A 24,475-nucleotide genomic window follows, 5' to 3' on the forward strand; every position below is an offset into this window, starting at 1 on the left:
ATATTTTTCACATCACTATGGCATTTTTCTAGGCTGTGTGGGGCATAAATATGTGATTCTTCAGAATTTCTTTTAGTCTAGCCTGATGAAGAGACCTGAGTAGTCTTGAAAGCTTGCAATTTGTTACCATCTTTTCAGTTAGCCATTAAAAGGTATCAACCTCTGAGGGCTCTCAATTCTAAATATTTTTTTTAGCAGCAGACTATAAATGCAACTCAAATAATCTCAGCCTCTGTATACAGAATCCCATCCTATAGTATATATTTCCTTTCAGACCCTGTATATAGACCCATCCTGCAGTATACCTTTTTGGCCCCTCTACACAGAGCCCCATTCTGCAGTAGATTGTGCAGTACACCTCTCCTTTCATACCCATACTGGAAGTGCTTGTCATTTCCAGCATCCCTAACCATAGAAGCTCAGTTCTAGACAAGTCTCAAAGCACAACTATGCTGTCAGGTAACCCGCTTAGAGTTGATGCACCGTGCGGTTCGACCGGGGTCACTAGAACTGTACCAGAAAGCTTTCAATGTCAACTGGAGAATCAATGGAGCCCAGAGGAAAATACTTTGGGGTGATATGTGCAAATTGTCTCATATTTAACAATAAGTTAAATTAGTACAACAGAGTATATGTATTCGTACACTATGATAATACTATGATTTCGAGAATAACTCTTTAATGTTTTGTGGGGGGTTTTCTTGTCAGAAACACAAAGACAAGGACCTTGGTAAACTCTGTAAAAGGTAAAGTAATTCTGCTAACTTACATATATGTACAGTTTTGTCTGAACTAGACATTTTTTTACATGGATTAAAAAAGTTGATTTATGAAACATTCTTTTTAATTGCTGTTTTGACCATGTTAAACTAAGCCTTTTTTGCCTATGATTGAAAGAGACATGGTTAATATTAACAAAGACAAGAAGATTCATGACTTGCCTAATCCCCTTTCACCATATGGTGATGATAATTTCAGGTCATGTTCAGAAGTTTATACAGTAATTTATTAGTCATCTTAAGTGTGATCCTACCTAAATCATGTTTCTTTTGATTGTTTTTTTTTTTTCTCAAGAGTTCTGAAAACGAATGTGTCAGTAGGATCAACCTTCCTAAACAGTCTATATGGCAATACAGGTTATAGAAAGTGGGAATAAATTATATCTGTGATCTGATGTATTACTCCAGAGAAATTCACATTTTTCTTATACAGTGGGGCAAAAAAGTATTTAGTCAGTCAGCAATAGTGCAAGTTCCACCACTTAAAAAGATGAGAGGCGTCTGTAATTTACATCATAGGTAGACCTCAACTATGGGAGACAAACTGAGAAAAAAAAATCCAGAAAATCTCATTGTCTGTTTTTTTAACATTTTATTTGCATATTATGGTGGAAAATAAGTATTTGGTCAGAAACAAAATTTCATCTCAATAGTTTGTAATATATCCTTTGTTGGCAATGACAGAGGTCAAACGTTTTCTGTAAGTCTTCACAAGGTTGCCACACACTGTTGTTGGTATGTTGGCCCATTCCTCCATGCAGATCTCCTCTAGAGCAGTGATGTTTTTGGCTTTTCGCTTGGCAACACGGACTTTCAACTCCCTCCAAAGGTTTTCTATAGGGTTGAGATCTGGAGACTGGCTAGGCCACTCCAGGACCTTGAAATGCTTCTTACGAAGCCACTCCTTCGTTGCCCTGGCGGTGTGCTTTGGATCATTGTCATGTTGAAAGACCCAGCCACGTTTCATCTTCAATGCCCTTGCTGATGGAAGGAGGTTTGCACTCAAAATCTCACGATACATGGCCCCATTCATTCTTTCATGTACCCGGATCAGTCGTCCTGGCCCCTTTGCAGAGAAACAGCCCCAAAGCATGATGTTTCCACCACCATGCTTTACAGTAGGTATGGTGTTTGATGGATGCAACTCAGTATTCTTTTTCCTCCAAACATGACAAGTTGTGTTTCTACCATACAGTTCCAGTTTGGTTTCATCAGACCATAGGACATTCTCCCAAAACTCCTCTGGATCATCCAAATGCTCTCTAGCAAACTTCAGACGGGCCCGGACATGTACTGGCTTAAGCAGTGGGACACGTCTGGCACTGCAGGATCTGAGTCCATGGTGGCGTAGTGTGTTACTGATGGTAGGCCTTGTTACATTGGTCCCAGCTCTCTGCAGTTCATTCACTAGGTCCCCCCACGTGGTTCTGGGATTTTTGCTCACCGTTCTTGTGATCATTCTGACCCCACGGGGTGGGATTTTGCGTGGAGCCCCAGATCGAGGGAGATTATCAGTGGTCTTGTATGTCTTCCATTTTCTAATTATTGCTCCCACTGTTGATTTCTTCACTCCAAGCTGGTTGGCTATTGCAGATTCAGTCTTCCCAGCCTGGTGCAGGGCTACAATTTTGTTTCTGGTGTCCTTTGACAGCTCTTTGGTCTTCACCATAGTGGAGTTTGGAGTCAGACTGTTTGAGGGTGTGCACAGGTGTCTTTTTATACTGATAACAAGTTTAAACAGGTGCCATTACTACAGGTAATGAGTGGAGGACAGAGGAGACTCTTAAAGAAGAAGTTACAGGTCTGTGAGAGCCAGAAATCTTGATTGTTTGTTTCTGACCAAATACTTATTTTCCACCATAATATGCAAATAAAATGTTAAAAAAACAGACAATGTGATTTTCTGGATTTTTTTTTCTCAGTTTGTCTCCCATAGTTGAGGTCTACCTATGATGTAAATTACAGACGCCTCTCATCTTTTTAAGTGGTGGAACTTGCACTATTGCTGACTGACTAAATACTTTTTTGCCCCACTGTATATTCCTTATTTTGTCACACTATTGAAACTGCCTGCACTAAAGTCTCCAAACAGCAAAATCTAATGGCCACTATTCCCTGCTGATTCACTTGTATCTGTCCTCTGCATTTGACACTGTGTATCACCAGCTCCTCCTCATTATGCTCCTCTGTCTGCCTCAAGGACATCATTTTCTCTTAGTTCTCATACTACCTACCTGATCTCTCCTTTTCTACATCTTTTGCCGGCTCTTACGCCTTTAATCTTACTCTATCGGGGTTCCTCAGGGCTCAGTCCTGGGCCCCCTCCTCTTCTCTCTATACACTGCCCCTATTTGACTAACCATTAGAAGATTTGGGTTCCAGTATCATCTCTATGCTGATGACACCCAATTATACACATCTTCTCCTGACATTATCCCCACCTTAATGCAAAATTTTAGGGATTGACTGTAACCTCATGTCCTCACGCTATAAGAAAATGAATCTCTCCAAAACTAAACTTTTGTGTTTCTTCCCTCTAGTCTAGTAACTGACTTCTACCTGATTTTGCAGTTGCCTTTGGTGGTTCAACCATAACTCCCAAGTAGCTCCCTTGCTGTCCTGGGGTCGTATTTGACACACAACTTTCCTTTATTCCATATATCCAATCACTCACTCATGTTACCTGCATCTTAGAAACATCTCCAGTATCCAACCTTTTCTCACGTTTGGAACTTCAAAGTGCACCTTATGATATGGTATTTTTCCATTATTTACCACACTTGATGATGTAGTGTTAAAGGGGTGGTCCAAAGGCTGTCATTTTGCTCCTAACTCCCTGTTTGATACTATAATATAAGCAATTTTCTAATATACTTACTTTAAAAATTCCCTACTGTTGCCTAACTACACTTTTTAACTATTGTATTTTTTCCCCCCTAGATAACCGAGCGCACACGGGCGACAGCACGCCACGCACATTGCAAGTGGGAGGCAGCAGGAACAGTACCACCCCTGAAACAAGCGTCACTGATGACACTTCATTTCAGGGAGGGGGCTGTGACAGTGACCCCCTGATGATTCTTTGAGTATCCCAATATGCACTGGGATACTCAAATGAATATTCTTCACAGAATAAGGATGGAAAAAACTACAATAGCTGTTACACAGTGCAGCAAGTATATTAGAAAGCAGCTTATGTTATGGCATCAAAAATGGAGTTAGGAGCAAAATGACTTTGCCTTTGGACCACCCCTCCACTATTCAGACAAAGCTTTCTGAATCCCTAGGTTCCCCCTTGTAAAATAATAACACTTTAACTCACCTCTGGTGCCGGGTCCATTACAGCAGTGCCTCCACTGGCCTTACTTCACTCTCCACACCTTTTAGAAAATCAAGGTATCTGGGGGAAAGTGAGAGCAGTTACATCTCTCACTTCCTTCAGATGTCAATTATATCTGTTGGAGAAGAGAATGAAGCCAGTGCTGATTGGCAGCAGGGGTCTCATGAGAGCCATAAGTGGTTCTGGGGGAAACATAGTGATTCAGAAGGGGTTGTGTAGTGAACTATCTATTTAAGCCAAGCAGATTTGACAGACAACTGTCTGATAATTCCATTCTGGTGTTCTCCCTCCCCACCTTATTAACAATGACGTGGCATCGACTACTGGGACTTCATCTAGAATGGGACTCCGAAATGCCCTATTAGAGTGTAGACAAGACCTCATATACACAACTGCTCCATTTGTTGCCTATTGCACTGCTGAAAATATTCGAGTACATCGCTCGGCTGTCTGTCAGTCCTTTGGGCAATGAATGGAGTGGTGGCACTGCATGCTCCATTTGACACCATTGGACATTCCAGTGGTTGGAGCTATAGGATAGGTACTTGTTAAGCAATAAGATTTGCAGGATTACGGACGGTGGAGGAAATATTGCAAATCTCCCACTACCTGAGGCATTCCTCCTCCTCTTCTGATATTAGGACCCTGCAAAGTCATGCACGCATTGTGCGCAATGTAATGACGTTACGGTGTAAGAAGGAACATAAACCAGCTCACCCGTGATGCAGCAACCAAACCTCGGGAGCACGGACCCGCTGTGTCCAGGCGTACAAGATCCAAAAAAAGAAAGAAATGTCCAGCTTCACCGAGTCCGTAAAAAAGCGTTTTCTTTATTCACAAACTTTAAACATGGAGGATACAGACTTCAGCACAACCATATGGGTAAGAATCTCAACGCGTTTCTGGAGACTAGGCTCCCTTAATCAGGATTAAGGGAGCCTAGTCTCCAGAAACGCGTTGAGATTCTTACCCATATGGTTGTGCTGAAGTCTGTATCCTCCATGTTTAAAGTTTGTGAATAAAGAAAGCGCTTTTTTACGGACTCGGTGAAGCTGGACATTTCTTTCTTTTAATAACGTTACGGTGCCTTATTAATCATAGGAAGTGCCAGGAATGTAACAGGTAAGAGGATTTCATTGTTCTGGTTCAGCAGCAATGGACTACCGAAGTGGTGATCATTTGATAAAGTGGGAGTAACCCATTGAATGGATTGTAATATCAGTGTACTTGTGTAATAAGAATGCAGATGTGACATACAGTATATATCTTTCACACAGATCATGTCTTCTCATCTTCGATTCTCTAAAAACTGGATCGGTACAAACTACTGTACAAGTTTTACGAGAGTAAGTGCCTTGAATATTTTATTTTTATTTTCCTCTCTAACAATTGTTTTCAAAGCAGGCAGTAACGCAATGCAGTTATACAATTAAATGGCCAGAAAACTACTTCCCTTCCACACATCCACCATCTTACTTCTTTAGACATCACATTAGACTTGTATGAATAGCTGGCATTTTCAGGAACTATTTCTATTGCAACTCAAAACTTGCTTGAATTATTTAAAATTAATCTGTAAGACTTAAAACATTTAGACTGAAGATGTAATGTAGCCAGGCCCTTAAAGGAGTTGTTAAATGAAAACAAGTTATCAACTATCCAAAGGATCCGTGGGTGTCCGACTGATTGGACCAGTACGAATCAGCAGATCGTGAAATTTTTTATCCACAACTAGGAACTTTTATTCTCTTTACAATACTGCACAGAACGTCGGGCATCTGACTGCCAGTCCACTCATTAAAAGCCAAGGGCCGTGTTCGGCAGACCCATAGAACATAAATGGAACAGTAGTTGCAACACCATTCTAAAAGAGAGAGATGAGTTTCCAGTTCTTTTCCCAGTGGCAGGACCGTCACCGATCAAGAAGTTATCACCTATCTTGTGAATAGGTGATAATTTGTTTTCACTGGACAACCCCTTTTAAAGTGGAGGTCATTGGGTCAGTGGGTAATTTTTGGATTTCAAAATCTGTTAATATTTATTCGCTTTAGTAAGACGGAATGTGGATTACATTTGAGTCAGTAAGAAAATCTTAGGACATATCCCTCACAATGTCGCAATGATATGCCAAAATGTAAACGTTCACAATTGTGTCATTTCTAGATGTGTTTCTGTAGCATCTTTTCAGCCACATGTTTCCAACACATTATTCATGTCACGAAGAAAACAATCGTGTGTAGGCCGAGCACCCGTGGTCTGGTCGGTCCATTATGCTTCTCGGCTTTATGTGGATTGAAAAGTGAAATAACATTTTCCTCCCTGATGCTTCTATGGTTCCCTCACACGCTCCTTTATTTTCTGATAACATCTTGTCTCGTGACCGCTACAGCCCAACAAAGGCTGCACAGATCACATGGGATGAAATACCAAAAATATAAATCATTACTTTTTTACTTCACAATCTTTTTTTCATGAGTTGTGGGTTTTGCAGCACATCTGCATCAAAATCTGTGTTTGTTTTAGATTTTAACTTTCCTATTAATCTCAACAGGGGAAAATACTTAGTATGAATTGACATGCTGGGTATTTGAGCACCCTACGACAGGTAGAGATGAGCGAATATTTCAATGTTTGGTTCGGATTACGTAGCAAGTAATGGTAAACTGACTGAACAGCGAACTAGTCTGAACTTGTGCATAACCAAAAAACATAGCAAATAGATGAATGGCTGCACTCAATTGTACTAAAGCAAGGGAATGTGTGATACATGAAATGTGAATAGCATAATGGCTCGTGAAATCTATGAAAAAACACATGAGATGCATAGCACAAAATCTAGCCAAATTACGGTCGCCATATTTGCCAATTAATTCGTCGAATATTCGCCGAACATAACCAAAAACAATTGCACAACACCTTATAATGGCCCCAAATGCTGCCAAAACACATCAATTAACCCCTTCACCCCAAAGCCTGTTTTCACCTAAGTGACAGGGCCAATTTTTACAATTCTGACCACTGTCACTTTATGAGGTCATAACTCTGAAACGCTTCAACGGATCCTGGTGATTCTGACACTGTTTTCTCGTGACATATTGTACTTCATGATAGTGGTAAAACTTCTTCGATATGACTTGCATTTATTTGTGAAAAAAACAAAAATTTGTCGGAAATTATGAAAATTTAGCAATTTTCAAACTCTTAGTTTTTATGCCCTTAAATTAGAGAGTTATATCACATAATATAGTTAATAAACAACATTTCCCACATGTCTGCTTTACATCAGCACAATTTTGGAAACATAACTTTTTTTGTTAGGACGTTATAAGGGTTAAAAGTTGACCAGCGATTTCTCATTTTTGCAACAAAATTTGCAAAACCATTTTTTTACGGACCACCTCACACTTGAAGTGACTTTGAGGGGTCTATATGACAGAAAATGCCCAAAAGTGACACCATTCTAAAAACTGCACCCCTCAAGGTACTCAAAACCACATTCAAAAAGTTTATTAACCCTTCAGGTGCTTCACAGGAATTTTTTGAATGTTTAAAAAAATTGAACATTTAACTTTTTTTTCACAAAATTTTTACTTCAGGTCCAATTTGTTTCATTTTACCAAGGGTAACAGGAGAAATTGGACCACAAAATTCGTTGTACAATTTGTCCTGAGTACGCCGATACCCCATATGTGGGGGTAAACCACTGTTTGGGCACATGGCAGAGCTCAGAAGGGAAGGAGCGCCATTTGACTTTTCAATGCAAGATTTGCTGGAATTGAGATCGGAGCCCATGTCACGATTGGAGAGCCCCTGATGTGCCTAAACAGTGGAAACCCCCACAAGTGACACCATTTTGGAAAGTAGACCCCCTAAGGAACTAATCTAGATGTGTGGTGAGCACTTTGAACCTCCAAGTGCTTCACAGAAGTTTATAATGTAGAGCCGTAAAAAAAATTTTTTTATTAATTTTCACAAAAAATGATCTTTTTGCCCAAAATGTTTTATTTTCCCAAGGGTAAAAGGATAAATTGGACCCCAAAAGTTGTTGTGCAATTTGTCCTGAGTACGTCGATACTTCATATATGGGGATAAACCACTGTTTGAGCGCATGGCAGAGCTCGGAAGGGAAGGAGTGCCATTTGACTTTTCAATGCAAAATTGGCTGGAATTGAGATCGGATGCCATGTCGCATTTGGAGAGCCCCTGACGTGCCTTAACAGTGGAAACCCCCCACAAGTGACCCCATTTTGGAAAGAAGACCCCCTAAGGAACTTATCTAGATGTGTGGTGAGCACTTTTAACCCCCAATTGTTTCACTAAAGTTTAGAATGTAGCATTGTGAAAATTAAAAAATCATTATTTCTTTCCACAAAATGATGTTTTAGCCCGCAATTTTTTTTTCCCAAGGGTAACAGGAGAAATTGGACCACAAATGTTATTGTCCAATTTGTCCTGAGTACGCTGATACCCCACATGTGGGGGGGAACCACCGTTTGAGTGCATGGCAGAGCTCGGAAGGGAAGGAGCACCGTTTGAAATGCAGACTTAGATGGAATGGACTGCAGGTGTCATGTTGCATTTGCAGAGCCCCTGATGTACCTAAACAGTAGAAACCCACCACAAGTGACCCCATATTGGAAACTAGACCCCCCAAGGAACTTATCTAGATGTGTTGTGAGAGCTTTGAACCAACAAGTGTTTCACTACAGTTTATAACGCAGAGCCGTGAAAATAAAAAATATTTTTTTTTCCACGAAAATTATATTTTATCCCCTATGTTTTTGTTTTCCCAAGGGTAACAGGACAAATTGGACCCCAAAAGTTGTTGTCCAACTTGTCCTGAGATCGCTGATACCCCATATGTTGGGGGGAACCACTGTTTGGGTGCACGGCAGAGCTCGGAAGGGAAGGAGCGCCATTTGAAATGCAGACTTAGATGGATTGGTCTGCAGGCGTCATGTTGCATTTGCAGAGCCCCTGATGTACCTAAACAGTAGAAACCCCCCACAAGTGACCCCATATTGGAAACTAGACCCCCCAAGGAACTTATCTAGATGTGTTGTGAGAGCTTTGAACCAACAAGTGTTTCACTACAGTTTATAACGCAGAGCCGTGAAAATAAAAAATATTTTTTTTTCCACGAAAAGGATATTTTATCCCCTATGTTTTTATTTTCCCAAGGGTAACAGGACAAATTGGACCCCAAAAGTTGTTGTCCAACTTGTCCTGAGAACGCTGATACCCCATATGTTGGGGGGAACCACTGTTTGGGCACACAGGAGAACTCGGAAGGGAAGGAGCCCTGTTTTACTTTTTCAAAGCAGAATTGGCTGGAATTGAGATCGGACGCCATGTCGTGTTTGGAGAGCCCCTGATGTGCCTAAACAGTGGAAACCCCCAATTATAACTGAAACCCTAACCCCAACCCTAACCCTAGCCCTAACCCTAACCCTAGCCCTAGCCCTAACCCTAGCCCTAACCCTAGCCCTAACCCTAGCCCTAATGGGAAAATGGAAATAAATACATTTTTTTTACATTTTATTATTTTTCCCTAACTAAGGGGGTGATGAAGGGGGGTTTGATTTACTTTTATAGCGTTTTTTTGGCGGATTTTTATGATTGGCAGCTGTCACACACTAAAAGACGCTTTTTATTGCAAAAAATAGTTTTTGCATCACCACATTTTGAGAGCTATAATTTATCCATATTTTGGCCCACAGAGTCATATGAGGTCTTGTTTTTTGCGGGACGAGTTGACGTTTTTATTGGTAACATTTTCGGGCAGATGACATTTTTTGATCGCTTTTTATTCCGATTTTTGGGAGGCGGAATGAACAAAAACCAGCAATTCCTGAATTTCTTTTAGGGGGGGCATTTATACCGTTCCACGTGTGGTAAAATGGATAAAGCAGTTTTATTCTTCGGGTCAGTACGATTACAGCGATACCTCATTTATGTAATTTCTTTTATGTTTTGGCGCTTTTACACAATAAAAACTATTTTATATAAAAAAATAATTGTTTTTGCATCGCATTATTCTGAGAGCTATAACTTTTTTATTTTTCTGCTGATGATGCTGTATGGCGGCTTTTTTTTTGCGGGACAAGATGACGTTTTCAGCGGTACCATGGTTATTTATATCAGTCGTTTTGATCGCGTGTTATTCCACTTTTTGTTCGCCTGTATGATAATAAAGCGTTGTTTTTTGCCTTGTTTTTTTTTTTTTTTTTTTGCGGTGTTCACTGAAGGGGTTAACTAGTGGGACAGTTTTATAGAGCGGGTCGTTACGGACGCGGCGATACCAAATATGTGTACATTTATTGTTTTTTTTTTTTTTTACATAAATAAATGGATTTATTGGGAAATGTTTTTTTTTTTTTGGGGGGGGGGGGGATTTTTTTTTATTTTTTTTTACACATTCTATTTTTTTTTTTTTAACTTTCTAACATTGTCCCAGGGTGGGACATCTCTGTATTAGATCAGATCGTTGATCTGACACTGTGCATAGCACACTGTCAGATCAACGATCTGACATGCAGTTTAGCTGGCTTTCCAGCGCCTGCTCTCAGCAGGCGCCGGCTAGCCAGGTCACTTCATGACCCGGAAGGAGTCCGGCGGCCATCTTGGATCCGGGGACTCCTTCCGGGTCACCGGAGCAACGCGATCTCATTGCGTTGCTCCGGTGGGAGAGCGCAGGGAGCCCCCGTCCCTGCGCGATCCCCCTCTATGCCGCTGTCACTACTGACAGCGGCATCAGAGGGGTTAAATGCCCGCGATCGGCGATAGCGCCGATCGTGGGCATTGCTGCGGGGTGTCAGCTGTCATATACAGCTGACCCCCGCACCCGATCACCGCGGCGCTCAGCGCGAGACCGCGGTGATCGGTGCGCCGTACTAGTACTGCTGCTGGCACTAATGCAGTGCCGGCAGCGCAGTACTAGTACGGCGCATGTCGCGAAGGGGTTAAGGGACAGACACCAGGAAAGTGGTCTCAATTCACCTACAGTACAATTTGTAGCTTGAAACAGCAGCAATCAGCCAGGAAAGAGGTAACGGGCTCTGGAACATCATTAACAAGCTTTCAATTGAATGTCACAGTAAGAGGAGGTGGGTGAGGGATCGGTGTAGTCCTCCTTTGTTGGGAGCCCTGATACTACATGCAACACCTCTTTTTTAAATCAGATACATTTTTTATTAATAGTATTCAAATTAACAAACCAGTGCAATTTTGTCAAAAATAGACATGTTTACATATTTCAAATTACTCCCCTACTCCCCCCCTTCCCCGTTAAAACATGTATGAACAGCAATGAGACAATAGCATACACTGCGTACACATTAGAACAGCACCCTATTGGAATCAGCTCCTCTCCATCCACGGTTTCCACAGTGTTTCAAAGGTTTGCACACTTTTTCTTTTTTTATAAATACCCTTTTCCATATTAACCATGTCGGACTGTCTATAAAATTCTCACAATGTCAGCGGTTCTTCATTTATCCAGTGTCTGGCAATTAATTTACGCACAACATACAACAATCTGGCTATTGTCAGTTTGATGATTTTGCACCCGGATCTCCTCCACATAGCCCAAAATACATAACACAGGGTCCCTTTCAATTTTACAACCATATGTTTTCTCAGTTGCTTCCCCAACATCTAACCAGTAGGAGTTCAGCCTCGGACATTGCCATAACATGTGGAGAATCCCTGCCCCCTCGGACTGACATCTAGGACACTCAGAGGTCTGTCTCAACCCAGCTATATACAGCCTATGTGGAGTTCTATATACTCTATGGAGCACATATATTTGCGAGAGTCTACCCAGCTCACTTAATGATAACTGGGGGATATATTCCATGATATCTTCCCATTTATCCTCCTCTAGCCTTCCCAACTCTTCCTCCCATTTCTCTTTAGCTTTAATCGGGTATCTGTTAAGAAAGGTATATAAAATATCTTTATAAATATCTGAAACTACCCCTTTTGTTCCTCCCTTCGCACATAGTCCACCAGAATATCTTTATGAATCTCCATGTTAACTGTTTTACTCTGTGCTAAGTAGGTATGTCTCAACTGTCTATATTGAAACCTACAGACCTCCGGTAACCCATAGCCCTCCTGCAGTGCCTCAAAGGATGTCAGTCCCTGTGCATCTTGTATCTGGGCCATATACACTGTCTTGCAAAAACACTCAAAAAGGCACAGATATCACTCGCTTAGGCTACGTTCACATTTTGCATGCAAAACGCTGCGTTTTGTGACGCATGCGTTCATTTTTATAGCGCAAAAAATGCAACAAGCAGCGTCCTCTGCGCCCTGACGCTTGCGCCCAAACAACGCATGCGTCACAAAAGGCAACAAAACGCATGTCCATGCGCCCCCCATGTTAAATATAGGGGCGCATGCGTCGCCGCGGTTGCGCCCGACGCACCGCAAATGTGAACGTAGCCTCATATTGTAAAGGATTTAAATATATATACATATATATATATATATATATACTAGATTGTGGCCCGATTCTAACGCATCGGGTATTCTAGAATATGCATGTCCCCGTAGTATATGGACAATGATGATTCCAGAATTCGCGGCAGACTGTGCCCGTCGCTGATTGGTTCGAGGCAACCTTTATGACATCATCGTCGCCATGGCAACCATTATGACATCATCGTCGCTGTGCCCATCGCTGATTGGTCGAGGCAACCTTTATGACATCGTCGCCATGGCAACCATTATGACATCATCGTCGCTGTGCCCGTTGCTGATTGGTCGAGGCCTGGCGGCCTCGACCAATCAGACGCGGGATTTCTACGTCCTTTATGACATCATCGTCGCTGTGCCCGTTGCTGATTGGTCGAGGTCTGGCGGCCTCGTCCAATCAGAGACGCGGGATTTCTACGTCGATGCTGTGCCGGTCTCTGATTGGTTGAGGCCTGGCGGCCTCGACCAATCAGAGAGCCGGGATTTCCAGGACAGACAGACAGAAAGACAGACAGACAGACGGAAAAACCCTTAGACAATTATATATATAGAAGATATATATATATATATATATATATATATATATATATATATATATATATATATATATACATATATATATATATATATATATACATATATATATATATATATATATATATCTATATATATAATTGTCTAAGGGTTTTTCCGTCTGTCTGTCTGTCTGTCCTGGAAATCCCGGCTCTCTGATTGGTCGAGGCCGCCAGGCCTCGACCAATCAGAGACCGGCACAGCATCGACGTAGAAATCCCGCATCTCTGATTGGTCGAGGCCGCCAGGCCTCGACCAATCAGCAACGGGCACAGCGACGATGATGTCATAAAGGACGTAGACATCCTGCGTCTGATTGGTCGAGGCCTGGCGGCCTCGACCAATCAGCAACGGGCACAGCGACGATGATGTCATAATGGTTGCCATGGCGACGATGATGTCATAAAGGTTGCCTCGACCAATCAGCGACGGGCACAGTCTGCCGCGAATTCTGGAATCATCATTGTCCATATACTACGGGGACATGCATATTCTAGAATACCCGATGCGTTCGAATCGGGCCACAATCTAGTATATATATATATATATATATATATATATATATATATATATATATATATATATATATATATATATATATATATATATATATATATATATATATATATATATATATACACGTATATATCTCTTCTATTGTGCCAAATGAGAGAAAAAGGAAAAAGTGGAACCCACTCAACATATATGTATAACACCAAAATGTGAGCAATGGATAAACAAGGGGCCCAGTCGAGAAGATAGGTGATGTTTAAAATTTACATTTTATTTTAATGAAATATGGTAAGCAATAATCCACAAGAATAAAAAAATATATATACTACATATAATATACACAAACTGCACACGTATGCTGGACCGAAAAACACGTGCCAATTACATAAATATATATAGGCAATATTAATACAGAAAACCCCTGAAGGTAAAATGAATATAATATATTTCATAAAAAATCCATATGCTGTGTAAAAACAAAAAATGGGGGAGGACAAGGTAAAAAGGTGTATAAAAGGAATTATTTCTGACGAAGGACTCGCTCCGAAACGCACGTCGGGGCGCACGTACTACTGGACCTATTAACCCCTGAAAGGTATACCTTATTCAGTGTGTAAACAATTCCTGTTACTTTTCATTATATGCACTTGTTCACTTTATTTGCTCTAGAGGTGTAATGACCCTTTTTGGGCCAGCAGACCCCCACTTTATATTGCATCAGTTGACTATCTGACACTGTGCACTTTGTGAGGCTTATGTGTTTTTTATATATATTTTTTTAGTCCTCACTCTCCTATATGTGGAAATAATTCCTTTTATACACTTTTTTACCTTGTCCTCCCCCATTTTTCGTTTTTACACAGCATATGGATTTTTTTAATGAAATATATTATATTCATTTTGCCTTCAGGGGTTTTCTGTATTAATTTTGCCTATATATATTTATGTAATTGGCACGTGTTTTTCGGTGCAGCATACGTGCGCAGTTTGTGTAATATTATATGTAGTATATATATATTTTTTTATTCTTGTGGATTATTGCTTACCATATTTCATTAAAATAAAATGTAAATTTTAAACATCAACTATCTTCTCAACTGGGTCCCTTGTTTATCCATTGCTCACATTTTGGTGTTATACATATACACTGTGTGCAGAATTATTAGGCAAGTTGTATTTTGATCACATAAAACTTTTTATACATGTTGTCCTACTCCAAGCTGTTCAGGCTTGAGAGCCAACTACCAATTAAGTAAATCAGGTGATGTGCATCTCTGTAATGAGGAGGGGTGTTGACTAATGACATCAAAGCCCTATATAAGGTGTGCTTAATTATTAGGCAACTTCCTTTCCTTTGGCAAAATGGGTCAGAAGAGAGATTTGACGGGCTCTGAAAAGTCCAAAATTGTGAGATGTCTTGCAGAGGGATGCAGCAGTCTTGAAATTGCCAAACTTTTGAAGCGTGATCACTGAACAATCAAGCGTTTCATGACAAATAGCCAACAGAGTTGTAAGAAGCGTGTTGGGCAAAAAAGGCGCAAAATAACTTCCCATGAATTGAGGAAAATCAAGCATGAAGCTGCCAAGATGCCATTTGCCACCAGTTTTGCCATATTTCAGAGCTGCAACGTTACTGGAGTAACAAAAAGCACAAGATGTGCGATACTCAGGGACATGGCCAACGTAAGGAAGGCTGAAAAACGACCACCTTTGAACAAGAAACATAAGATAAAATGTCAAGACTGGGCCAAGAAATATCTTAAGACTGACTTTTCAAAGGTTTTATGGACTGATAAAATGAGAGTTACTCTTGATGGGCCAGAGGCTGGATCAGTAAAGGGCAGAGAGCTCCACTCCGACTCAGATGCCAGCAAAGTGGAGTGGGGTACTGTTATAGGCTGGTATCATCAAAGATGAACTTGTGGGACCTTTTCGGGTTGAGGATGGAGTGAAGCTCAACTCCCAGTCCTACTGCCAGTTTCTGGAAGACAACTTCTTCAAGCAGTGGTACAGGAAGAAGTTGGTATCGTTCAAGAAAAACATGATTTTCATGCAGGACAATGATCCATCACATGCCTCCAACTACTTCACAGTGTGGCTGGCCAGTAAAGGTCTCAAAGAAGAAAAAATAATGACATGGCCCCCTTGTTCACCTGATCTGAACCCCATAGAGAACCTGTGGTCCCTCCTAAAATGTGAAATCTACAGGGAGGGAAAACAGTACACCTCTCAGTGTCTGGGAGGCTGTGGTGGCTGCTGCACGCAATGTTGATCGTAAACAGATCAAGCAACTGAAAGAATCTATGGATGGAAGGCTATTGAGTGTCATCATAAAGAAAGGTGGCTATATTGGTCACTAATTTTGGGGGGTTTTGTATTTGCATGTCAGAAATATTTATTTCTAAATTTTGTGCAGTGATATTGGTTTACCTGGTGAAAATAAACAAGTGAGATGGGAATATATTTGTTTTTTATTAAGTTGCCTAATAATTCTGCACAGTAATAGTCACCTGCACAAACCGATATACTCCTAAGGTAGCTAAATCTTTAAAAAAAAAAAAACCACTCCAACTTCCTAAAATATTAAGCTTTGATATTTATGAGTCTTTTGGGTTGATTAAGAACATAGTTGTTGATCAATAATGAAAATAGTCCTCTAAAATACAACTTGCCTAATAATTCTGCACACAGTGTATTGAATACCCAATGTCTTCCAATTTTTGAATTCCCCCATTTTAACAAATTCCGGTAATACTTCGATGTGCCATACTGGGGAATAATTTGTCAGTAGCCCCACTCCCCATGTCTTTTTAATTGCCTCCCACACCTTTTGTAGTAGTGTCAAAGTAGGATAGACCGTTCCAAATTTCTTAAAACTACCTGCCTCCAAGCCCTGAACTAATGGATCCCTTCCCAATAACCGAACCAAAATCCATTGAACCGAGCCCAAGCCATTCACCTCCCTCCAGCCTCTCATCTGTTGGCCCTGCGCTGCCAAAAAATAAAGGGTTCGGAAGTGCCAGTCTCCCTCCGTCTTTAGGCCTCTGCAGCAATTCCATCCTAATTCTTGGCTGTTTTTTTCCCCAAACAAGGTCTCAAAACATAGAATTGATGGTAAGAAACCATCTCCGGGGCAACCATATGGGGGTATTGTGCAATACATACAATAATTGGGGCATAAGAATAATTTTAATTAAGTTTATCCTTCCAACCACTGACAGATATAATCTACACCATGCCTCTATTTTCTTACTAAATCTATCCAACAATGGAGACAGATTTAAATCTACATAGCTCGAGAGGGGAAGTGACACCAGGATACCCAAATATTTGAACTTTTGGACCACTACCAACTTACTACCCTCCCCCAATATCAGGATATCATCACAACCTCTATTCACCACCAGAATATTAGACTTCTCCCAGTTAATCTCAAGGCCCAATACATCCCCAAATGCCCTAAGGATATTCATCGCTTCCAACAAGGACTCCCCAGGGTCTTCCAAAAAAAGCAACAGGTCATCTGCATACAGGGCTATTTTTTCCTCTACTAGGCCATACCAAAACCCTTTAACTGAGACCACATTTCTAATTGTCTGTGCCAGGGGCTCCACTTCTAGCGCAAAAAGCAGCGGAGACAGCGGGCACCCCTGCCTAGTCCCCCTATAAAAATTAAAACTTCCAGACAGCAGTCCATTAACTCTAACCCTAGCAGTCGGGAATGTATATAATAGTCGCACCCATTAAATAAGTCAGCCCAAAACCAAAAAATCTCAGTACCTCCCAAAGATAACACCATTCAACACTATCAAACGCTTTACGCGCATCCAATGATACCACAACCCTATTACCCCCATTGTCCGACGGCAGCTGCAAGTTCAAAAATAGTCTACGTAAATTTATCGCTGTAGACTTATTTGGCATAAAACCAGATTGATCAGGATGGACCAGATTCTGGACCCAGCTTGCCAAACGGTTAGCCACTAATTTAGCCAATATCGTAACATCTGCCGTTAGCTACTAAATGGGCCTATAGGATTCTGCCAACCCTCGTTTCCTTGCCTTCCTTCAAAATAACCACCAGTATTGTCTCTCTCATGGGCGCCAGCAACTCCCCTTCCTTTAACGCCTCGTCAAAGACTACCTTTAACCCCTTCATGACCAGGGGATTTTTCGTTTTTCCGTGTTCGTTTTTCGCTCCCCTCCTTCCCAGAGCCATAACTTTTTTATTTTTCCGTCAATTTGGCCATGTGAGGGCTTATTTTTTGCGGGACGAGTTGTACTTTTGAATGACATCATTGGTTTTAGCATGTCGTGTACTAGAAAACGGGAAAAAAATTCCAAGTGCGGTGAAATTGCAAAAAAAGTGCAATCCCACATTGGTTTTTTGTTTGGCTTTTTTGCTAGGTTCACTAAATGCTAAAAATGACCTGCCATTATGATTCTCCAGGTCATTACGAGTTCATAGACACCAAACATGACTAGGTTATTTTTTATCTAAGTGGTGAAAAAAAATTCCAAACTTTGCTAAAAAAAAAAAAATTGCGCCATTTTCCGATACTCGTAGCGTCTCCATTTTTCGTGATCTGGGGTCGGTTGAGGGCTTATTTTTTGCGTGCCGAGATGACGTTTTTAATGATAGCATTTCGGTGCAGATACGTTCTTTTGATCGCCCGTTATTGCATTTTAATGCAATGTCGCGGCGACCAAAAAAACGTAATTCTGGCGTTTCGAGTTTTTTTCCCGCTACGCTGTTTAGCGATCAGGTTAATACCTTTTTTTATTTGATAGATCGGGCAATTCTGAGTGCGGCGATACCAAATATGCGTAGATTTGATATTTTTTTTATTGATTTATTTTGATTGGGGCGAAAGGGGGGTGATTTAAACTTTTATGTTTTTTTTATTTTTTTCACATTTTTTTAAACTTTTTTTTTTAACTTTTGCCATGCTTCAATAGCCTCCATGAGAGGCTAGAAGCAGGCACAAGCCGATCGGCTCTGCTACATAGCAGCGATCTGCTGATCGCTGCTATGTAGCAGAATTGCACGTGTGCTGTGAGCGCCGACCACAGGGTGGCGCTCACAGCGACGGGCAATCAGTAACCATAGAGGTCTCAAGGACCTCTATGGCTACAATGGAGACGCATCGCCGACCCCCGGACATGTGACGGGGGTCGGCGATGACGTCATTTCCGGCCGCCCGGCCGGAAGCGGTAGTTAAATGCCGCTGTCTGCGTTTGACAGCAGCATTTAACTAGTTAATAGGTGCGGGCAGATCGCGATTCTGCCCGCGCCTATTACGGGCACATGTCAGCTGTTCAAAACAGCTGACATGTCCCGGCTTTGGTGCGGGCTCACCGCGGAGCCCTGCATCAAAGCAGGGGAGCCGGCATCGGACGGTATAGTACGTCCGATGCCGGTAAGGGGTTAATTTACCCACTGATACATCCATCAAGTTCTTTTATATCTCAACTGGAAGTCCATCCGCTCCTGGGGCCTTATTATTAGTCATTGACATGATAGCAATTTTAATCTCCTCTTCCGTTATAGGTTCATCCAACCTCCTTCTATAATAATCCTCAATCTTGGGAAGTCCCGCCACTCCAAGGAAATCTTCTATATCCCCCAATCTATTCTAAACTCAGCTGCCCGACTAATCCACCTGTCCCCCCGCTATTCCCCGGGCTCTCCCCTCTGTCAATCCCTTCACTGGCTCCCCATTACCCAGAGACTCCAGTACAAAAGCCTAACCATGACATACAAAGCCACCACAACCTGTCTCCTCCATACATCTCTGACCGCGTCTCCCGCTACTTTCCTGCACACAACCTCCGATCCTCCTATCTCCTCTTCCCACAATCGCATACAAGATTTCTCTCGCGCATCACACCTACTCTGGAACTCTCTACCACAACATATGTCTCTCACCTACCATCGAAACCTTCAAAAAGAACCTGAAGACCTACCTCTTCCGGCAAGCCTACAACCTGCAGTAACCACCGATCGACCAAACCACTGCACGACCAGCTCTATCCTCACCTACTGTATCACCCATCCCTTATTGATTGTGAGCCCTCGCGGGCAGGGTCCTCTCTCCTCCTGTACCAGTTGTGACTTGTATTGTTCAAGATTATTGTACCTGTTTTTATTATGTATATCCCTCCTCACATGTAAAGCGCCATGGAATAAATGGCGCTGTAATAATAAATTATAATAATAACGTGGCCCTTAGTCCAGATGTATACAGTTGTTTATAAAATCTTCTAAATCCCCCCAAAATACCCTCTGTGTCCATTAACTCAGTCCCTCTTCATCTGTCCTTAGTTTGTATACATATGACGAGACCTTCTGTGCTGCCGTTACCACACATGCAAAATACCTCTACCTGCTTTCCTACTGAGCCACACTCAGGTGGCACAAATATGAGTTTCGAAGACTATTATTGTGAGAAAAATTTAAGCATAGTAACACCGGTAGTTGAGTCCAAGGAAGTGGAGGGCCTGACTGTCTCGGAGGCCTACTACTACAGGCAACACACATGAATGAGTCTCAACCAGGAGTATACACATTTTCAAAAATTTGTGGCAGACACTACCAAAGTGGTATCAATTTAACCACAGTAGAAATAGTATAATAGGGACCAACAGGTCTTCCACTACGCCCAATCCAGCAAATGGACACCCAACCTGGAGTTTTCACATTTAAACAAATGAGGGCCTGACACCACTGAAGTGGAATAACTGTCAGAAGAATAGAAATAGTATAATTGGGACCGACACGTTTTCCACTACAGCTAAACTGGCAGATGTAGACCAACCATGACTGTTCACATTTCCACAAATTTGTGTTAGCAGCAGCAGCCACAGCAGGCACAGAAGCCACACTAAAGATATCACAGATTGCAGTTTTGTGACATTAATGCATCACACTAAAAATGCAGTATCACCTAGCCTGTACAGTCTACTATTGGGGTGCATATGTCCTTGGAGATCCATGACTTGTTCATCTTGATGAGTTAGGCGGTCTACACTTTCAGGAGACAGCTGGCTGTACTTATCCGTCAGGACACCACCAGCAGCGCTGAAGACATACTGAGAGAACGCTGGCTACCGGGCACAATAAAACTTCCAAGGCGTGTGAGGCGAGCTCATGCCACTCATCCATTTTGGAAGACCAAAATGAGAAAGGGTCCAAACCCTACCTGATGGTATTGATATTCAGTTATAGACACTCCTGCACCATGCTTTCCATTCGTTCACCACATGTAAGACTTGGACTTCGCAGGTCCCTTTCCAGGGCGGGAAGCATCTGTCAAAATTTGGTTTTATAACATGGATATAACAGAGTGGCAACCCAGTAGTCCACAGTATTCCTAATCATAACTGTACGTGGATCATGTTGCAGATAGTGCAACAAGAAGGCACTCTTATGTTGGCGGAGAAAATGCTGTACCACCGGGTTGAGGACGTGAGCCATGCAAGGCACGTGTGTGAGCTTGCCTCTCCGTGGGGCCGCCATCAGGTTCGCACAGTTATTGGACATGGTCTTCCCTGGATGCAAGTTCAGCAGAGACAGCCATTGATCAAACTCAGCCTAGATGGCTGTCCAGAACTGTTCAGCTGATGACTGCGATCTCCAAGGCATATCAATTTTAATACTGCCTGATTGCGGTGATCCCCAGCTGCGCAGTACGGAGGTGGTGGGGATTCGCTCTGCACTGTTGGAATGCATGTCTCATTAAGGCAGAGGTTGAGGGCGTAGGTGGAGGCCCTAGAGGAGGAGGAGGAAGCAGTGGAAGATGTGTTAAATGTAGAGGTTTGTCCTGCAATTCTTGGGGATTCCAAGACTTGTGGAGCAGCGTCTGCACCAACAGCCACCAGAGTCGCCCAGTCAGCGAGATGTAACGCCCTTGGCCATGCTTACTCGTCCAAGTGGCGGTAGTGAAATGCACCATGGCAGAGATTTAGCCAAGGAAGGTTGATGGTGTCTGCAACATGCTGGTGTAGAGCTGGCACAGCTTTCTTAGAAAAGTAATGGCGACTGGGCAGTTGGTAATGGGGGACTGCGACGGCCAGCAGCTTTTGAAAACTGTCTATCTACCAGGCGGAAAGGCATTGCAGTGTTCAACAGATTGGAGATGGTGGCGTTCAACATCTTAGCTTTCTCATACGTAGGAGAAAAAAATCTTCTACGTGACCATAACTGCGGAAGCGTGGGCTGGCTGCAGTGCTGAGAGGGCGGAGTACAGTGTACTGGACAAACTCCTGGACCCATGAGAGAAGTGCAGGCGGAGATGTTACGGTGGATTGAGAGATTGTGGAGTGCTCGTTCTCTGAGATCGGTCAAAAACAGCAGGCATGTCCGCTTCCGTTACAGCTAATGCGGGCTCTCAGTGAGCGTGACTAGAGCGGGTAAAGAACTCGAGGTTCTGCAGTCAAACACCTGCTTCTCAATAGTTGGCACGGTAACAGGGGAGGAGGAAGAAGCAGCAGATGCGATTGATGGGGAGCTGATGGTTGTTGAGGTCTGCATTTTTGCGCAGTGGGATTCCCACAGTAACGCATGTTGATTGCTCATGTGAAGGTTCATACATGTTGTATTCAAATTATTGCACTTTTTACCTCGACTCTTTTTTTTTTTTTCTTGTTTTGCAAAGTTGGCAGATTGCATGAGTTGGCTCACCCTTTGCAGTGTCAAAAAAAGGCCCAGGCTAGGCAACCCTTGCCGCCCCGGAGAGCTGCAGACCCGAGGACGCTGCTGGTCACAGCCACAGTTGTGGCTGAGGATGCATTTCTCATCGTGGCGTCATCACTATGTGTCTACAATGTACATCGCAACTTAACCTCCTCGTCTACCTTCTCAGATGACCTACTCAGCTGTGTGCCTCTGTTCACGCCATCTGGGATTTAACACCTCATCATCATCCTCTGTATTATCACATGCCTCACCTTGGAGTCACACTACTCCTATTCCTGCCCTGACAGCACAGTACAGTCTGTGTGAGCCTCAAATGAGTCTTGACAGGATCAACTCCCACCCCATGGGTTAACGAATGATGATGAGGGACAGGATGCTGTACGGACCCTACTTGTCCTGCCCTGGATCCAAGCTAAAAAAAATATTGGTCATTGGTGCAGATTTCCTCCTCTTGACTCTGTGAAGCTCTTGAGTATACTTCTGGCGACCATGGCATAGAATGGATGAACAGCTCTTCAGACTTGCCCATCTGTGGTTCCGTACAGTTAGCTGAACATTTGGATGTTTGGGACGCGGTGGGAAGCAAGGGTAATTTGGTTGCCACTTCTGTGGACTGTACTGGGTGTGATGTTGAGGAGGAGAGACCACTTGAAGCTGCGCTTGCCATCCGCTCGAACACTTGGTCTTTCTGGGCCTCATCAACAAGGCGTACCGCTGTGCATCTGCCAAACAAAGGTAGTGGTGTAGTTGCATATGACTTGACGTTGCTTCACTAGTTCCTTCACAAACATTACCTCCTACATTACACCTTGAACACCTAGCCTAATTCCCCTTCCACCACAGCCTCTCTTTTTCCCAGTCATGTTGCTCAGATACTGTGGCTGGAGCACAGTATTAACAACCAAAAATTAGATTTTAAACTCTGCACCACCTCTGCAAACAGCTGAATTTCAGCGACCGTAAATACCAAGGTGAAATATGGCGTCCTGTATCGTGTTAGTCACAGAAGAAAGAATTGTTTGAGTGTGGATGAGGCCTGAATGACAAACAATTTGAAAGTCAGATGTCCCCTACTATATGACGTTAGGAACATAAAGTTTTTGGTGGCCTCTGGATTAAGCCTCTATAACACACTAGATGCTGCAAACATTTTGAAAGTCAGGTCCCCTACTGTATGACACTGGGAACAGAAGTATTTTATGTAGCCTCTGGTTCAGGCCTCTACAACACACTAGGTTCTACAAACTATTTTAACTCCTTAGTGATTGAGCTAATTTTTTTTTTAAAAATCTGCTGTATCACTTTGTGTAGAAATAGCTATGAAGTGCCTCAGCATATCCCATTGATTTTGAGACTGTTTTTTTCATGACACATCATACTGAATGATAATGGTGAATTTAGGTTATGTTTTGTTTTAATTTACTAAATGATCAGAAATTTGACAAAAATTAAAAAAAATTAGCGGTTGTCAAACTTTGCATTATCCCTTTTAATCCAGATAGCATACCCACCAAAACATTAATGAATAACATTTCCCTCATGTCTGCTTTACATCAGCATAATTTGTAAAATGTTTTTATTTTTTTAGAATTTTAGAAGGTTTAAAAATGTAACAATAATTTTTCATTTTTCCAAGGAAATTTACAAAACTTATTTTTATAGGGACTTGTTCAGTTTTTAAGTGACTTTCAGGATCCTACATATTGGAAACACCCAAATGTGATACAATTTTAAAAACCGCAGCCCTTAACTTATTCAAAATTGCTTTTAAGTAGTTCATTAACCCTTCAGGTGCCACGTAGTATATTGCCCAGTCACGTAGTATATTGCCCATTCACGTAGTATATTGCACAGCCCGCGTAGTATATTGCCCAGCCCGCGTAGTATATTGCACAGCCCACGTAGTATATTGCACAGCCCACGTAGTATATAGCAATGTGGGCATCATATCCCTGTTAAAAAAAAAAAGAATTTAAATAAAAAATAGTTATATACTCACCTTTCGTTGGCCCCTGGATCCAGGAAGCATTTACCGACGCTCCTCGCGCCCTCCGGTCTCAAGAGTGCATTGCAGTCTCGCGAGATGATGAT

The 24,475-nt window shown here is 42.2% G+C and overlaps 1 protein-coding gene across 3 annotated transcripts in view; it reads left to right on the top strand.

Moving 5' to 3' along the window:
• Window positions 1–24,475, top strand: part of SENP7 (SUMO specific peptidase 7) — a 177,379-nt gene that overhangs the window by 133,122 nt on the left and 19,782 nt on the right. For all 3 annotated transcript variants that reach the window (XM_069757698.1, XM_069757699.1, XM_069757700.1), the window contains 2 exons: window positions 709–746; window positions 5,397–5,465. In XM_069757698.1, coding sequence (XP_069613799.1) covers window positions 709–746; window positions 5,397–5,465 — 107 coding nt within the window. The remainder of the gene's footprint in view (window positions 1–708; window positions 747–5,396; window positions 5,466–24,475) is intronic.

The sequence above is a fragment of the Ranitomeya imitator genome, chromosome 3 (assembly GCF_032444005.1).
Source record: "Ranitomeya imitator isolate aRanImi1 chromosome 3, aRanImi1.pri, whole genome shotgun sequence".
NCBI lineage: Eukaryota > Metazoa > Chordata > Amphibia > Anura > Dendrobatidae > Ranitomeya > Ranitomeya imitator.